This window comes from Pristiophorus japonicus, chromosome 21 (genome assembly GCF_044704955.1).
Source record: "Pristiophorus japonicus isolate sPriJap1 chromosome 21, sPriJap1.hap1, whole genome shotgun sequence".
NCBI lineage: Eukaryota > Metazoa > Chordata > Chondrichthyes > Pristiophoridae > Pristiophorus > Pristiophorus japonicus.
This window is the reverse complement of record NC_091997.1, coordinates 89,931,524-89,950,715: the sequence shown is the minus strand read 5'-3', so window position 1 is coordinate 89,950,715 and position 19,192 is coordinate 89,931,524. Positions and strand designations below refer to the sequence as shown.

The 19,192-nt window shown below is 46.5% G+C and overlaps 1 protein-coding gene across 2 annotated transcripts in view; it reads left to right on the top strand.

The window, feature by feature from the left end:
- Positions 1-19,192, top strand: part of vps13c (vacuolar protein sorting 13 homolog C) — a 385,292-nt gene that overhangs the window by 233,371 nt on the left and 132,729 nt on the right. For both annotated transcript variants that reach the window (XM_070865206.1, XM_070865205.1), the window contains 2 exons: positions 4,397-4,701; positions 14,135-14,282. In XM_070865206.1, coding sequence (XP_070721307.1) covers positions 4,397-4,701; positions 14,135-14,282 — 453 coding nt within the window. The remainder of the gene's footprint in view (positions 1-4,396; positions 4,702-14,134; positions 14,283-19,192) is intronic.

The following is a 19,192-nucleotide window of genomic DNA, read 5'->3' as shown; positions in this document are numbered from 1 at the left end:
AATTATGCGGAGCAAGCTGTGATACTAGGACTAGTTCTAGTGCAGCGCAAAAGGCAAAGAAGAGAATTAAATGAAGGTTTTAAAAATTATTAAAGGTTTTCATTGGGTTAATTGCAAGGAGCTTTCTGGTCTGGTTGAGAAGTTGGTAATGAGGAGCATCAATTTAAATTTTCCACTAAGAGCGAGTAGAGAGGTTAGAAGTGATTTATTGACGCAGAGGATGGTTGGAGCATGGAATGCTTTGACGCAGGCAGTGGTTGAGGCAGAGCCCATTGCATGTGTGTAAAGGAACATTTGATAAATAGTTGAAACAGTGGAAAATACGGGGCAGTGGTATCAGTTTAGATTGCTTTAGCATAGAGCTAGCACAGGTGTGAAACATAGAAACATAAAAAATAGGTGCAGGAGCAGGCCATTCGGCCCTTCGTGCCTGCACCACCATTCGATAAGATCATGGCTGATCATTCCCTCAGTACACCTTTCCTACTTCCTCTCCTTGATCCCTTTAGCCGTAAGGGCCATATCCAACTCCCTCTTGAATATATCTAACGAACTGGCATCGACAACTCTCTGCGGAAGAGAATTCCACAGGTTAACAATTCTCTGTGAAGAAGTTTCTCCTCATCTCAGTCCTAAATGGCCTACCCCTTATCCTAAGACTGTGTCTCCTGGTTCTGGACTTCCCCATCATCGGGAACATTCTTTCCGCATCTAACCTGTCCAGTCCTGTCAGAATCTTGTAAGTTTCTATGAGATCCCCCCTCATCCTTCCAAACTCCATTGTATATAGGCCCAGTTGATCCAGTCTCTCCTCATGTCAGTCCTGCCATCCGGGGAATCAGTCTGGTGAACCTTTGCTGCATTCCCTCAATAGCAAGAGCGTCCTTCCTCAGATTAGGAGACCAAAACTGAACACAATATTCCAGGTGAGGCCTCACCAAGGCCCTGTACAACTGCAGTAAGACCTCCCTGCTCCTATACTCAAATCCCCTAGCTACGAAGGCCAACATATACCATTTGCCTTCTTAACCACCTGCTGTACCTGCATGCCAACTTTCAATGACTGATGAACCATGACCCCCAGGTCTCGTTGCACCTCCCCCTTTCCTAATCTGCCGCCGTTCAGATAATATTCTGCCTGTGTTTTTGCCCCCAAAGTGGATAACCTCACATTTATCCACATTATATTGCATCTGCCATGCATTTGCCGACTCACCTAACCTGCCTAAGTCACCCTGCAGCCTTTTAGCGTCCTCCTCACAGCTCACACCGCCACCCAGTTTAGTGTCATCTGCAAACTTGGAGATATTACACTCAATTCCTTCATCAAAATCATTAATGTATATTGTAAATAGCTGGGGTCCCAGCACTGAGCCCTGAGACACCCCACTAGTCACTGCCTGCCACTCTGAAAAGGACCCGTTTATCCCAACTCTCTGCTTCCTGTCTGCGAACCAGTTCTCTATCCACGTAAGTACATTACCCCCAATACCATGTGCTTTGATTTTGCACACCAATCTCTTGTGTGGGACCTTGTCAAAAGCCTTTTGAAAGTCCAAATACACCACATCCACTGGTTCTCCTTTGTCCATTCTACTAGTTACATCCTCAAAAAATTCCAGAAGATTTGTCAAGCTTGATTTCCCTTTCATCCATGCTGACTTGGACCGATCCTGTCACTGCTTTCTAAATGCGCTGCTATTTCATCTTTAATAATTGATTCCAACATTTTCCCCACAACTGATGTCAGGCTAACCGGTCTATAATTACCCGTTTCCTTTCTCCCTTTTTTAAACAGTGGTGTTACATTAGCTACCTTCCAGTCCATAGGAACTGATCCAGAGTCGATAGACTGCTGGAAAATGATCACCAATGCATCCACTATTTCTATGGCCACTTCCTTAAGTACTCTGGGATGCAGATTATCAGGCCCTGGGGATTTATCGGCCTTCAATCCCATCAATTTCCCTAACACAATTTGCTACTTTAAAAGGATATCCTTCAGTTCCTCCTTCTCACGAGACCCTCAGTCCCCTAGTATTTCCGGAAGGTTATTTGTGTCTTCCTTCGTGAAAACAGAACCAAAGTATTTGTTTAACTAGTCTGCCATTTCTTTGTTCCCCATTATAAATTCACCTGAATCTGACTGCAAGGGACCTACGTTTGTTTTCACTAATCTTTTTCTCTTCACATATCTATAGAAGCTTTTGCAGTCAGTTTTTATGTTCCCAACAAGTTTCCTCTCATACTCTCTTTTTCCCCTCCTAATTAAACCTTTGTGCTCCTCTGCTGTAATACAAAATTCTCCCAGTCCTTAGGTTTGCTGCTTTTTCTGGCCAATTGAGATGCCTCTTCCTTGGATTTAACACTATCCTTAATTTCCCTTGTTAGCCATAGATGAGCCACCTTCACCGTTTTATTTTTACTCCAGACAGGGATGTACAATTGCTGAAGTTCATCCATGTGATCTTTAAATGTTTGCCATTGCCTATCCACCGTCAACCCTTTAAGTATCACTCGCCAGTCTATTCTAGCCAATTCATGTCTCATACCATCAAAGTTACCTTTCCCCAAGTTCAGGACCCTAGTCTCTGAATTAACTGTGTCACTCTCCATCTTAATAAAGAATTCTACCATATTATGGTCACTCTTCCCCAAGGGGCCTCACACAAGATTGTTAATTAGTCCCTTCTCATTACACATCACCCAGTCTAGGATGGCCAGCTCTCTGGTTGGTTCCTCGACATATTGGTCTAGAAAACCATCCCCATTACACTCCAGGAAATCCTCCTCCACTGCATTGCTACCAGTTTGGTTAGCCCAGTCAATATGTAGATTAAAATTGCCCATGATAACTGCTGTACCTTTATTGCACACATCCCTAATTTCTTGTTTGATGCTGTCCCCATCCTCATTACTACTGTTTGGTGGTCTGTACACTCGCGTTTTCTGGCCTTTGGTATTCCGTAGCTCCACCCATACAGATTCCACATCTAAGCTAATGTCCTTTCTTACTTACTGCATTAATTTCCTCTTTAACCAGCAACGCCACCCCACCTCCTTTTCCTTTCTGTCTATCCTTCCTAAATGTTGAATACCCCTGGATGTTGAGTTCCCAGCCTTGGTCACCCTGGAGCCATGTCTCCGTGATGCCAATTACATCGTATCTGTTAACTGCTATCTGCGCAGTTAATTCGTCCACCTTATTCCGAATACTCCTCGCATTGAGGCACAGAGCCTTCAGGCTTGTCTTTCTAACACACTTTGCCCTTTTAGAAATTTGGTGTAATGTGGCCCTTTTTGCTTTTTGCCTTCGGTTTCTCTGCCCTCCACTTTTACTTTTCTTCTTTCTATCTTTTTCTTCTGCCCCTATTCTACTTCCCTCTGTCTCCCTGCATAGGTTCCCATCCCCCTGCCATTTTAGTTTAACTCCTCCCCAACAGCACTAGCAAACACTCCCCCTAGGACATTGGTTCCGATCCTGCCCAGGTGCAGACTGTCTGGTTTGTACTGGTTCCACCTCCCCCCAGAACCGGTTCCAGTGTCCCAGGAATTTGAATCCCTCCCTTCTGCACCACTCCTGAAGCCACGTATTCATCTGAGCTATCCTGCGATTCCTACTCTGCCTAGCACGTGGCACTGGTAGCAGTCCTGAGATTACTACTTTTGAGGGCTGAATGGCCACCTCCTTTGGTAAAATTCTATTGTCTAGGATTCTGGCAGCTTTACCATATCTAGTGTTAGTCTTGGTCCATGACCAATTCTCAGACTGTGCATTCCAAGTGGGCCAAGTCAAATTCCCTTGTTTCCTCTGTGGCAGAATTCTCTGTCATTTGGATCTCCCTTGGAGAATCAAACCGAGAGCAGACATCACTTGCCCGACCAAGTCAAACAGGTTTCAGCAGCTGTCAACTCTAGATCGTGGGACAATAAATGCTTGAGTGAATGAGCTATTGTGAGAACACTGTTAAAGACTGAGTATTAAGAACATAAGAGCATGAGCCCACTCCGCCATTCAATAAGATCATGGCTGATCATCGACCTCAACTCCACTTTCCCGCCCGATCTCCATATCCCTTGATTCCCCTAGACTCCAAAAATCTGTCAATCTCAGCCTTGAATATATTCAGAGACTCAGCATCCACAGCCCTCTGGGGCAACAATTCCAAAGATTCACCACCCTCCGAGTGAAGAAATTCCTCCTCATTTCAGTCTTAAATGGCCAACCCCTTATCCTGAGACTGTGACCCCTGGTTCTAGACTCTCCAGCCCGGGGGAAATAATCCCCTTCAGAATGCTATCCCATTTTTATCTTTTTATCCACAAACTAGGAAGTTTTTTGTGTGGCTTTTATAAAAAAAATAGTACTTAATACAGTTTGTTTTATGTTGAATAGAACTTCTTCGACAACTTCCAAGCCGCGAAGGAAGCGTTAAGTGCAGCTACAGCGCAGGCGGCAGAAAAAGCAGCCTCCAGCGTGAAGGATTTTGCCCAGAAGAGCTTCCGACTGGCAATGGATATTAATTTGAAAGCCCCGGTTATCATCATCCCCGAATCCTCCGTCTCGATGAACGCCGTGGTGGCAGATTTGGGTTTGATAACCGTGCAGAATAAATTCACCCTGATCTCTGCTGAAGTGTGCACACTGCCGCCAGTGGTGGACATCATGGAGATTCAGCTAACCCAGCTGAAGCTCTCGAGGTAGGATACGTTTGGAATCATTGGGCCCAAGTTTCGGGCCTCAGTTGCTCGTGATTTTTTGGAGCAACTGGTGTAGAACGGAATATCTTAGAAATTCAAATTCTCGGCATTTAGTTTGCTCCAGTTCTAGTCAGTTAGAACAGTTTCACTTTGGAACAGAATTGTTTTTTCCAAAGGGGGTGTGTCCGGCCACTTACGCCTGTTTTCAAAGTTTCGGCAGTGAAAGCTTACTCCAAACTAACTTAGAATGGAGTAAGTGAAGATTTTTGTACGCTCGAAAAAACCTTGTCGACACTTTAGAAAATCAGGCGTAGGTTACAAATCAGGCGTAGGGAATGGGGGGGGGGGGGTTTAAAGGGAAGTTTACAAACATTAAACACTTCAGTTTTACAAATAAAGAGCCATCATCAATAATAAATGATAAAAACATCAATAAATCAATCAAAAAAAATTAATAAGAAATAATTTTTTAAAAAATCAATAAATAAAACATTTTCTACTTACCGACTGCAGCACCGGGAGCCCTCCAACAGCGTGCTGGGATGCCCCCCACCCCCACAGTGTGTCTCTGTCAGTGTCTCTCTCTCTCTCTCTGTGTGTCTGTCTATGTGTGTCACTCACTCTCTGTCAGTGTCTGTGTTTCTGACAGCGAGGGGAGTGGGAGGAGGGGGGTAGAGGGGGAGGGAGGGAGGCGATGGGGGGGGGGGAAGGGGGAGAGGAGAAGGGGGGAGGGAAGGGGAAGGGGAAGGGGGGGAAGAGGGGGAGAGGGAGATGAGAAAGGGAAGGGGGGGAGGAGGAGAAGGGGAAGGGGGGGAAGGAAAGGAAAGGAGAGAGGGTGGGGGAAGAAAAGGGGAGAGGGGGGGAAGGAAATGAGAAGGGGGGTGGGGGGAAAGGAGAAGGGGGAGGGAGGCTGAACGGGCCGTGCCCAAGACTTCGGGCAAGGCCCGTCCCCAGCACCAGATTTACAGGTAGGTGGCGTCGGGTCCAGGTTCGGGAGTGCGGGTCGGGTTGGGGTCGCGAGCGCGGGTCGGGTCGGGGGATGGTGGGTGATCGGGTCAGGTCCGGTCAGGGGATGCGCGGGGGTGGGGGGGCGGGGGAGGAGGGAGGTCGGGTTGGTTTGGGTAGAGGGAGAGGGGAGGGAGGGAGCGCGGGTCGGTTCGGGTCGGTGTGGGGGGGCGGGTGCAGAGGGAAGGTCGGGTTGTGTCGGGGTCGGGGGGAGGGAGGTCGGGTCCGGGTAGGCGGGTGGGGGAGGGGGGGGAGTCGGGAGTGCGGGTCCGGGTGGTGGGGTGGTGGGAGGGAGGTCGGTTCGGGTCGGGGGCGGGGGGAGGAAGCGAGCGCGGGTCGGTTCGGAGGGAGGGAGGGAGGGAGAGGGAGGTTAGGTCGGGTGAGGGGGGAGCGCGGGTCGGGTCCAGTCTGGGGGGGTCGGGTCCGGTCCGGGGGCGGGAGTCGGGTCAGTGTCGGGGTCGGGTCCGGGGGTTGGGAAGCGGGAGTCGAGTTGGGTCGGGAGGAAGCAGGAGCTGGGTGTGGGAGGCAGCCTTATGCACGCAGCCCCAGTGAGGCCATTCAGCCAGGGCTAGGGGCTGCGTGCTTCGGACCCCTCCCACACAGTTTTGGGCGCCTGGAGCTACTGCACATGCGCGCCCACTGTAGCGCATGTGCAGAGGTCCCGGCACTGTTTTTGGCGCAGGGACCTGGCTCCGCCCCCAACAGCTCGTACTGCGCCGCGCCAGGCTCCAGAGGGCCTGCAGGGAGCTGGAGAATCTAAGTTTTTTTTTAGGCGCACTTTGTGGCGCGAAAAACCGGCGTCCAGGTCGGGGCGCGGCCCGAAACTTGGGCCCATTGATTCTGTAGTTGTAATCTAACCTGCATGGGATGTAGCTTCTATTGCTATTTCACTCGATTCGTTGTGTGTGTGGGCAAGGGGGAGCAATGCTTTCCCATTGGCCTCGTGTTTTCATGAATGTTAACTTTTTTATGATGTGTTTTCCTCCCCTGCTATTTTGCAGAGTTTCATTCTTGTTCATTCTCACTCATTCTAGATCTGTATAATTAGTAGAAATATCTTGAGATAATTAATCTATTTGGCACTCTGGGCAACAGGTTAACGGGTTAACATTTCCCTTTCCAAAAAATGTTTAAACCATAGGATATCAATCCTATTGATGAGCATTACTCACTTCTGTTGTGGATGTGATGCAGCAAAGGCAAAGAAAGGATGGCAGTGGAGATAGAAACACGTGGTTGGAAAGTGACAATTCGGTGCCTTGGTGATGCAAAAGCCACATTGCATCAGTATCAACCTGCGTCATAATGAGCACTGAAACCACCGGCATCTAATGACTGTGTCCGTGGCACTGGTCATGTCAATGAGTACATTTACTGTATTTGTGCCACAAACTGGAGAATTTGTAATATACAGGCACCTATGATTGTACAAGATGTATGATCATCCAATCATAGAATATTACAACACAGAAAGAGGCCGTGCCAGTCGAAAGAGTTATCCAGCCTAATCGCACCTTCCAGCTATTGGTCCGTAGCCCTGCAGGTTACGGTTCTTTAAGTGCACATCCAAATGCCTTTTAAATGTGATGAGGGTTTCTGTGTCCACCATCCTTTCAGGCAGTGAGTTCCAGACCCCCACCACCCTCATCTCCCCTCTAATCCTTCTACCAATTGCTTTAAATTTATGCCCCCTGGTTATTGACCCCTCTGCTAAGGGAAATAAGTCCTTCCTATCCACTCTATCTCGGCCCCTCATAATTTTATACACCTCAATTAAATCTCCCCTCAGCCTCCTCTGTTCCAAGGAAAACAAACCCAGCTTATCCAATCTTTTCTTATAGCTAAAGTTTTTCAGTCCAGGCAACAGCCCTGTAAATCTCCTCTGCACCCTCTCCAGTGCAATCACATCCTTCCTGTAATGTGGTGACCAGAACTGCACACAGTACTCCAGCTATGTGGCCTAACTAATGTTGTATACAGTTCCAGCATAACCTCCCTGCTCTTGTATTATATGCCTCGGCTAATAAAGTAAAGCATTCCATATGCCTTTTTAACTACCTTAACAACCTGCCCTGCAACCTTTAAGGATCTGTACACATATACTCCAAGGTCCCTCCTATTGTCCAGTGTCAAAGAGATGAATTATCCTCAGACATTTCTAATTATATAGATCTAAAATGAGGGAGAATGAAACTGCAGAATCGCAAGGGAGGAAAACACATCATAAAAAGTTAAAATTCCTCTACACTTCTCAGTACCCTCCCAATTAATGTGTATTCCCTTGCCTTGTTGCCCCTCCCCAAATGCATTACCTCACACTTTTCCGCATTGAATTCCATTTGCCATTTTTCAGCCCAACTGACCAGCCCATCGATATCTTCCTGCAGTCTAAAGCTCTCCTCCTCACTGTCAACCATACGGCCAATTTTTGTATCATCCGCAAATTTCTTTATCATGCCCCCTACATTTACGTCGAACTCATTAACATATACTACAAAAAGCAAGGGACCCAGTACTGAGCCCTGCGGAACCCCACTGGAAACAGCCTTCCAGTCACTAAAACTGCCCTCAATCATCACCCTTTGCTTCCTGCCACTGAGCCAATTTGGATCCAATTTGCCACTCTCTTGGATCCCATGGGTTTTTACTTTTTTGATCAACCTACCTTGTGGGACCTTATCAAAAGCCTTGCTAAAATCCATGTAAACTACATCAAACGCACCGCCCTCATCAACCCTCCTTGTTGCCTCAAAGAACTCAATCACGTTCGTCAGACACGACCTTCCCTTAACAAATCCATTCTGACTGACCTTGATTAATCTGTGTCTTTCTAAATGAAGGTTTATACTGACCATCAGAATTGATTCCAGTAATTTGCTCACCTAGTGTGTAAATGTCTGGTATACCAAGTGATACCCCAAACTTCAAGCCAATTTTACAACAAATATTATCGATAACCTGCTGCCCCTGGTCGGAGCTGATAGCTTGTATTATATCCTAAAGGACCCAACTGTTCGGCAGTCTCCAGACCAGCGCTCCAGGCCAGTTGAAAGTACGCATCTCCATGCTATTGACCCTCCATTAAGTTCCAACCATCACCGTGATGCAGTTATGAAGTAAAAAAGGAGAGCAGTACTTCGTGTTTGCAAATATCTGCTCTCCAGCATCAATATAAAAGCAGCACCATCAGTGAGAGTAGATTGCCCAGCATATGCACAAGGATAACCTTGTTTGGTGCAATGAAACAGCATTAACACATTTCGCTCACACCAGCCTGCACGTATTTTCATGTTAAAAGCTACTGGTGTAAGTTAGACTGAGAGCAGGTGCAGCTCCTACCGTGCTTGACTCCTGCTCCGGTAATCTTGTTAAATGGAGGTCATAGAAACATAGAAATTTACAGTGCAGAAGGAGGCCATTTCGGCCAATCGTGTCTGCGCCGGCCGACAAAGAGCCACACGGCCCTCGGTCAGCAGCCCTGAAGGTTACATATCATCATCATCATTATCATAGGCGGTCCCTCAAACGAGGATGACTTTCTTCCCCAAGAGTTCACAGGTGTTTCAATGAAGAACCCGATGTTCCAGTCCTGAACTCCAATTGAGGGGGTGGAAGATGCCTGTGCGTGGATTTTTTTTAACGTGTGGTGACCGTTGCTCATCAGCCACCACACGGGGTTGACAAAGCTAGGACTTTATCCAGTGGCAAGGGTTAACCAAGACGACTGGAGACTAGCTCTGCTGCACGGACCTAGTGCACACACACATCGCAGTGTGGGCTGGCCCGTGCTGCCCCCCCCAGCCCTCGGCTCTTCTGGGTCCCGTACCCACATTCACTGCACTTTCGCCCATGATGTTCCAGGGCCCGACGCTCCAGCTCTATTTATAGCCCGCCCTGCGCTGGTGTTCTCACATACACTCATACATATAAACCTATGAACAATGGTGGAAAGGTAAAGAGCACCCAGCCCAACCAGTCTGTCCCACACAACTGCGGCACTCCTTGCATTGCAACATTCTACACTCCACCCCAACTAGAGCCATGTGATCTCCTGGGAGAGGCAAAAACGAGATTAAAAACCCAGGCCAATTTGGGGAGAAAAAATCTGGGAAAATTCCTCTCCGACCCATCGAAACTAGTCCAGGAGATCACCCTGGCTGTATTCGATTCCCTGCAGTACTTACCATCGTATCTGCTTTGTCCAACAAAAGGTCATCCAGTCTAATCCCAATTACCAGCTCCAGGTCCGTAACCCTGCAGGTTACGGCACTTTAAGTGCCCATCCAACCATCTCTTAAAAGTGGTGAGGGTTTCTGCATCCACCATTCTTCCAGGCAGCGAGTTCCAGATCTGCGTAAAGAAACCCCCCCCCACCCCTGCCCGCAGATCCCCTCTAAACCTTCCACCAACCATCTTAAAACTATGCCCCCTCGTAATAGACCCTTCCACCAATGGAAAAAGGCCCTTACCATCCACTATGTCCAGGCCCCTCAATATTTTGTACACCTCAATGAGGTCTCCTCTCAACCTTCTCTGTTCCAGTGAGAACAAACCCAGCCTATCCAATCTGTCCTCATAACTAAGATTCTCCATTCCAGGCAGCATCCTAGTAAATCTCCTCTGCCACCCTCTCTAGTGCAATCACTTCCTTCCTATAATACGGTGACCAGAACTGCACGCAATACTCCAGCTGTGGCCTAACCAAAGTATTACACAATTTAAGCATAACCTCCCTGCTCTTATATTCTATGCCTCGGCCAATAAAGGCAAGCATTCCATTCTTAACCACCTTATCCACCTGGCCTACTACTTTCAGGAATCTGTGGACAAGCACTCCAAGGTCCCTTTGTTCATCTACACTATTAAGTGGCCTACCGCTTAATGTGTATACCCTTTCCTTATTAGCCCTCCCAAAGTGCATCACCTCACACTTCTCTGAATTAAATTCCATTTGCCACTGCTCTGCCCACCTGACCAGTAGATTGATATCCTCCTGCAGCCCATGACTTTCCTCTTCATTATCAACCACACAACCAATTTTAATGCCGTCTGCAAACCTTTTAATCATCATCCCTATATTCAAATCTAAATTGTTGACATATAACACAAAAAGCAAGGGACCTAGTACTGAGCCCTGCGGAACCCCACTGGAAACATCCTTCAAGTCACAAAAACATCCATCAACCATGCTTCCTACCACCAATTCAATTTTGGATCCAACTTGCCACTTTGCCCTGGATCCCATGGGCTTTAACCTTCATGACTAGTTTACCATGTGGGATCTTATCAAAAACCTTGCTAAAGCCTATAAATACTACATCGTACACACTACCCTCATCGACCCTCTTGGTTACCTCCTTAAAAAATTCAATCAGGTTTGTCAAACACAATCTTCCCTTAACAAATCCGCGCTGACTGTCCCTAATTAATCCTTGCCTTTCCATTTATCCTGTCTTTCAGGATTTTTTCCAATAATTTTCCCACCACTGAGGTTAGGCTGACAGGCCTTTAATTACTCGGCCTATCTCTTTCTCCCTTCTTAAACAAGGGTACTACATTAGCAGTCCTCCAATCCTCTGCCACCATGCCCAGATGCAAAGAGAACTGGAAAATTATGGTCAAGGCCTCTGCTATTTCCTCTTTTACTTCACTGAACAGCCTGGGATGAATTTCATCTGGGCTTGGGGACTTATCTACTTTCAAAGCTGCTAAACCCATTAATACTTCCTCTCTCACTATATTTATTTCATCCATACTATCTCACTCCTTATTGATAGCAGTATCTGCATTACCCCTTTCCTTTGAGAAAACAGATGCAAAGTATTCGTTAAGAATCTTACCAACATCTTCTGCCTCCACACAAAGATTACTCTAATGGGCCCTACCCTTTCTTTAGTTACCCTCTGACTCTTAATATATTTATAAAATATCTTGGGGTTTTCCTTAATTTTACTGGCCAAGAATTTCTCGTGCTCTCTCTTAGAATTCTTAATTTTTAATTTTGCCTCTTAACTTTTTATATTTGTCTAAAGATTCTATAGTTTAGTCGTTGGAATATGACAAGCGTCCCTTTTTTTCTTAATCCTCCCCTGTAAGTCCCTAGACATCCAGGGGGCTCTAGAATTATTATTCCCAGCCTTTTTCTTTAAGGGCAAATGTTTGGCCTGAGCCTTCCGGATCTCCTCCTTGAATGCCTCCCACTGTTCCGACACTGATTTACCCACAAATAGCTGTTTCCAGTCCACTATGGCCAAATCACTCCTTAACTTAGCAAAATGAGCTTTTCCCCAATTCGGAACTTTTATTCCAGGCCTACCCTTATCCATAACCAACTTGAATCTGACTGAATTATGGTCACTGGCATCCAAGTGCTCTCCCACTGATACCCCTTCAACCTGCCCAGCTTCATTCCCTAAAACTAAATCCAAGACCGCCCCTTCACATGTTGGGCTTGCTACATACTGACTAAAAAAGTTCTCTTGAATGCATTTCAAGAATTCCACACCCTCTATACCCTTCACACTAATTTTGTCCCAATCAATATTTGGATAGTTAAAATTCCCTACTATTACTATCCTGTGTTTTTTTTTGACTTCACAGAAATTTGCCGACATATTTGCTCCTCTATCTCCCTCCCAATGTTTGGGGTCTATAATACACGGCCAGCAGTGCGATCGCCCCTTTTTTATTTTTCAAGTCGACCCATATGGCCTCATTTGATGATCCCTCTAACATATCATCCCTCCTCACCGCTGTACTGCGACCCCTCCCACCTTTTTACCCCCCTCTCTATCTTGTCTAAAAGTCCTGTAGCCAGGAATATTGATCTGCCAAACCTGCTCCTCTTTCAGCCATGTTTCTGTAATGGTTATAATGTCATACTCCCAAGTGTCTACCTGTGCTCTTAGCTCATTCGCCTTATTCGCTATACTCCTTGCATTAAAGTATATACCATTCAGCACAGGAAGACCTCCTTGCTTACTACTTACTAAGACTTGTTTCCTCTGTCTTACAGATTCGCTTTCTAGATTCTTGCTATCCAATTTCTGCTATACTTCCTTCCCTTTTGAATTTGTTCTCAGGTTCCCATCCTCCTGCCAAGCTAGTTTAAACTCCCCCCAACAGCACTAGCAAAACTCCCCGTGAGGATATTGGTTCCGGCACTGTTGAGGTGCAACCCGTCCGGTTTTTTTACAGGTCCCATCTCCCCCAGAAGCGGTCCCAATGCCTCAAGAATTTAAAACCCTCCCTCCTACACCAACTTTCCAGCCACGTGTTCATCCTCTCTATCCTTCTATTCTTATACTCATTAGCATGTGGCACCGGTAGTAACCCGGAGAGTACTACTTTTAATTTTCTTCCTAACTCCCTGAATTCTTCCTGTAGGACCCTCATCCCTCTCTCTACCGATGTAGTTGGTCCCGATATGGACCATGACCTCTAGCTGTTTACCCTCTCTCCCCCTGCCCCCCGATTCCCTGCGTCTGCTCTGTGACATCCTTGACCCAAAAGGGCACAAAACCATTTGGGAGGTACGTCTACGGCCACAGAAACGCCTGTCTGTTCCCCTAACTATAGAATCCCCTATCACTAGGGCTCTTTTATTCTTCTTCCCTCCCCCTTGTGCAGCTGAGCCACCCGTGGTGCCTTGGAATTGGCTCTGGCTGCACTCCCCCGAGACACCATCGTCCTTACCGATACTCAGAAATGAATATTGGTTTGAAAGATAGATGGACTCACGAGGGGACTCCTGGGCTACCTGCCTCGTGTTCTTACCCACTTCCCCTCTGCATGCACGCCTTTAAGCTGCGGGGTGACCACCTCCTGAAACGAGCTATCCATTTGTGAGGTGTTTTTTTTAATCTATGTATTGTCTTTATGTTTGTGTTTTTGGGGGTATTCTCATTGATAGTAATGGGAGCTTGTACAAACGGAGCTCGCCATTATTATCAACGAGAATACTACATTGTGATTGGTGGTCTCGGCCCATGTGATCCCAGGATGCCCGTACGGTCCCGGAATGTGTGGGCTTCTGCGCTGGGCCGTGTATCTTGGCCTCAGATTGAAAGTGTGCGTTCCCTCGAGACCACCACATACTTCTGTACAGAAAACTTTGGTCGGAGGCATCCGCCCGCAGGAAGCCTCCGATCGCAATATCTGGCCCGTTATCTTTTATAAAAAAAAAACATTTTTTTAAATTGCAGAAGTTTCATTAAATTGCATTCAGTAAGTCATTGAAGGCACAATTTTTCGAATAAAATTTTCTAAAAAGAGCACTTGAATTTTGGTGTCTTAGTTTACAATTGCATGTTTTTGTGAATTTCCTGTGATCGTTGTGTATGTTCTCTGTCTCCAATGATGAGGGAGATTTTGTAAGCTATTCTGTTGTAGTTTTTTGAATTCTGCATTTCCCCACCCCCCATTCCAGAACTATTCTCCAGGAAGACGCTGTTCAACCTGATTTTCAGATTTTGCAGCCAGTGAACATGCTGCTGACATTAAAACGAAATCTGGCTGTAGCATGGTATCATAAAATCCCTGGCATGGAAATCAACGGAGATCTAAAGGCAATGAACGTAAGTATATTTTTACAAGGCTCCAAGAAAGACATGCAAGTGAATTTGCAGTTTTATACAAGCAGTTACATCATCATAGGCAGTCCCTCTGAATCGAGGAAGACTTTCACTCCTGAAGTAAGTTCTTTGGTGACTGAACAGTACAATACGAGAACCACAGACTCTTGTCACAGGTGGGACAGATATTCACCGAGGGAAGGGTTGGGTGGCACTGGTTTACCGCACACTCCTTCCGCTGCCTGCGCTTGACCTCTTCATGCTCTTGGCGCTGAGATTCGAAGCGCTCAATGCCCTCCCGGATGCACTTTCTCCACTTAGGACGGTCTTCGGCCAGGGTCTCCCAGGTGTCGGTGGGGATGTCGCTCTTTACCAGGGAGGCTTTGAGGGTGTCCTTGTAACGTTTCCTCTGCCCACCTTTGGCTCTTTTGCCGTGAAGGAGCTCCGCATAGAGCATTTACTTAGGGAGTCTCGTATCAGGCATGCGAACTATGTGGCCTGCCCAGCGAAGCTGATCGAGTGTGGTCAGTGCTTCAATGCTGGGGATGTTAGCCTGGACGAAGACACTGATGTTGGTGCGTCTGTCCTCCCAGGGGATTTGCAGGATTTTGCGGAGACATCGTTGGTGATATATCTCCAGCGATTTGAGGTGTTTTCTGTACATCGTCCATGCCTCTGTTACACTTTGTGACATTCAGTTGTTCGCTGGATGGTGAATGACATCAACTTTCAGTTTACAAATGGGAGATATGACCACTTACCACATTAAGCCGTCTAGCATCTCCGAGCTGAAATAAGATAGCAAAACAATTTTTATCAGGAAATCTTATTGCTAGTGACGCTATGTCATTATATTGGGGCCTGATTGATTCCCATTTTGTGAAGTGAAGAAAGCCTTGGTGGCACCAACAACAACAACTACGTGCATTTATATAGCATCTTCAACAAAGTAAAGCATCCCAAGGCACTTCACAGGAGCGATATCAAACAAAATTTGATACCGAGCTGCTTGAGGTATTAGGACAGATGATCAGAAGCTTGGCTAAAGAGGTAGGTTTTTTTTAAGGAGCATCTTAAAGAAGGAGAGAGAGTCGAAGAGGTTTAGCCAGGGAGTTTCGGGCCCAGGCAGCTGAAGGCACGGCCTCCAATGGTGGAGTGGTTAATATCAGGGATGTGCAAGAGCCCAGAATTGGAGGAGCGCAGAGATCCCGAAGGCTTTTATTGCAGTAGGGAGGCTCCAGAGATACGGAAGGGCGAGGCCATGGAGGGATTTTAAAACAAAGCTGAGAATTTTAAAATTGAGGCCTTGCCAGACCGGGAGCCAATATAGATCAGTCAGCACAGGGGTGAACGGGACTTGGTGTGAGTTCAGATACAGGCAGCAGAGTTTTGGATGAGCTCAAATTTATGTTGGGTGGCAAATGGGAAGCCGACTAAGGGTGCATTAGAATAGTCCAGTCTAGAGGTAACACAGGCGTGGATGAAGGTTTCAGCAGCCGATTTGCTGAGGCAGGGGTGGAGTCGGGCGATGTTGGAGGTGGAAATAGGTGGTCTCGGTGATGGAACGGATAAGGTGGTTGGACACTCATCTCTGTCAAATACGACACCAAGGTTGCAAACGGCCTGATTCAGCCGTTGCCAGGGAGACAGATGGAGTTAATGGCTTGGGAATGGAGTTTGTCGTGGGGGCCGAAGACAATAGCTTCGGTCTTTCCAATATTTAGCTGTAGGAAATTTCTGCTCATCCAGTACTGGATGTCGGACAAGCAGAGGTGGTGGTGAGGTAGAGCTGGGTGCCGTCAGCTTACATGTGGAACCGGACGTCTTTTCGGATGATGAGGCCAAGGGGCACCATGTCGATGAGAAATAGATGAGACCAACTTAAAATTGTTGACTGAATGAATCCTGACTTTGATCCAACAAAGATGTGAATGCTTGTTTATCCTACTAGAGTTTAAGCCTGAAATAAAACTGATTGGTATTGTCAGACATGAACAGGTGTTGAGGCAGTGCCAATGAATTCTTTTAATGGGGAATTAGAAGGTAGCTTGAAAAGGAGAACTATTAAAGTGTGGAGAATGGGATAAGATTCAGTGGCTCATCGAGTCAGGCACTAGCGTAGACTTGATGGGCCAAATGGCTTGTTTCAATGCTGTAACATTCTTTGATTATATGACTGACTGAAATGTCGGTGATCCAGAATGTAGCACTGTATAAAAAAAAAAGAAAATGTAATTAAGAGAATGGGTCAATATACAGGAGTCGATGGTTTCAAGACTGAAGGTCACCCTTTGAGTTGGTCCGTGACGCTTGCTTTATTAGCCCTGAAATTCTGGTCGGAGGCTTCTTTCGGATGAACGCCTCCGACCGGAGAATTTTTCCAACAATACCTGGTGGTCCGGGAGGAGCGTGGGATTCCGGTGGGTAGGCCTTCTCTTCCCGCGCTGCGAAACATGCTCCCGTCCTCCAGGTTCCCACGCAGAAGGTGCAGTCACATGTGACTGCTCAACCAATCGGGTAAAGTATTCTCAATTAATAGCAATGGGAACTCCCTATCTCCGTGTTCTCATTGCTGTTAATTGAGAAAAAAATCCAAACATAGTAACACCAAATAAAAAAAATAAAAAAAACACCTCACATAATTAAAATTAATTGACTTTAAAGTTAATAAATATCTTGGAGAAAATTTTTTTTCCAAGTCTTTAAAAAGTTTATTTAATTATGGTTTAAAACAAATTTAATGTAGTGGGTAGGGTTTTTAAAAATAAAATGTGTTTTTAAATTTTTTTTTTATTTTCTATGTTTTAAGTGTGTTTTAAAACTCTTACGCCTGTAAAAGTAGGCTATGCATGCTTGGAAAATCACAGGCATGCCTTCTGCTCTGATACCAAGGCTAAGATCTTTCAACTGGTCCTTCCCTCAACATTCTTTGAGCCATTCATGTATGATCTCGGTGTTGGTTCATTGGCTCACATGCATGACAAACCCCTGATCTCACCCTCAGAGAAAGTAAGTGAAAGGGAATCAGAAAGGAGAGACAGAGATCGAGCGAGCAGACCATTTGAAAATACACACTGAAGGGTTTGAATTACCTTAAGTGGCCGATTGGTATGCAGTGACTATGGATTTTCAGAAGCTGTTTGAAAATGTGGATCACAGGAAGCTTAATTTTGTTCAGCAAAACTGCTTGCTTCTGCTTCTGCCGCCTTCTCTGTCACTGAAACCCTCATCCTTGCTTTCATGACATAACTGATCCCGTGGCCTTGTTAGCTGTTGCTCCACTCTCCATGAACTCCATATTGTCAAACTCTGCTGCCCTTGACCTACCCCACTTTAATTTCCGTCCGCCCATCAGCTCCGTCCTCGCTGATGTATACTGGCTCTGTATCCCAATGTGTTAAATTTGAAATTGTCAACCTAGTCTTCAAATCCCTCCATGACCTTGCATGGCTCTACTCTGGAACCTCCTCCGGCTTTTTTGCCTTCTCTCCTGCACCCTTTGTTCTCATTTTTACGTACCTTTCCTCCTGTCACCGTTATCCTGTCATCCAGATCTCGAACTACATATTGAAGGGTGGAAGATGCCTGTGCGTGGATTGTTTTAACGTGGGGTGGCCGTTGCACACCAGCCACCACACGGGCTTGACAGAGCGAGGTCTTGGTCCAGTGGCAAGGGTTAACCAAGACGACTGGAGACCAGCTCTTCTGCACGGGCCTAGTGCGCACACATATCGCAGTGTGGGCTGGCCCGTGCTGCCCCTGGGCCTGAACTCGCAGCTCTCCTGGGTCCCGATCACATCCCTCCACAGTCTCTCGCTGCTCCTGCTGTATCTGCCCACGCTCCAATCACCGACCTGGATCTTGATGCTGTAATGCTTCTGTCGATTACTTTTTTTAGTCCTTTCTCTATGTTTGAAACAAAGACTTGAGCTATGTTGATAAATATCTATCGTCCAGATGTTTCAGCATTTGCATTGAGAGCCTTGAATGACACCTCACTTAACAGTTCGTATCTCCAGATGTGATTGCTAATGCAGGAGCTCAGATTCTGGACATCATGCATATGTAGCTGTTTGTCCGAATGTTCTGAGTAAAAGAAAGAAAGACTTGCATTTATATAGCACCACTGGACTTCTCAAAGTGCTTTACAGCCAATGAAGTACTTTTGTAGTCACTATTGTAATGTGGGAAAGGCGTTAACCCTTGCCACTGGACCAAGACCTAACTCTGTCAAGCCCGTGTGGTGGCTGGTGTGCAACGGCCACCCCACGTTAAAAATAATCCACGCACAGGCATCTTCCACCCTTCAACATGTAGTTCAGGACCTGGAATATTAGGTCCTTCATTGAAACACCTGTCAACTCATCCTTTTTTGGCATGGGAGCAAGTCATCCTCGTTTCGAGGGACTGCCTATGATGCTGATGATGATGTGGGTAACGCGGCAGTCAATTTGCACACAAGCAAGCTCCCAGATAATCTGCTTTTGTTATGTCGATTGAGGTATAAATATTGACCCAGGACACCAGGGTAACTCCCCTGCTCTTATTCGAAATATTGCCATGGAATCATTTACGTCCACTTGAGAGGGCAGGCAGGGCCTCGGTTTAACGTCTCATCTGAAAGACGGCACCTCTGACAGTGCAGCACTCCCTCAGCACTGCACTGGGAGTGTTGGCCTAGATTTATGTGTTCAAGTCCCTGGAGTGGGACTTGAACCCACGACCTTCTGACTCAGAGTCGAGTGTGCTGCCCATTGAGCCACGGCACTTGAGCTCCTGATCATTTGTCTACTTGCCTCCGATAGTTGAGTCCCACATGTTTGCACCCGAGCTGTTGCTGTAATGTGGGGAAAGTTTAGCTTGTGTTGCCCTGTATGTTTTGCTGGCTACTGCTTCGTAGTTAGTGGAAAATC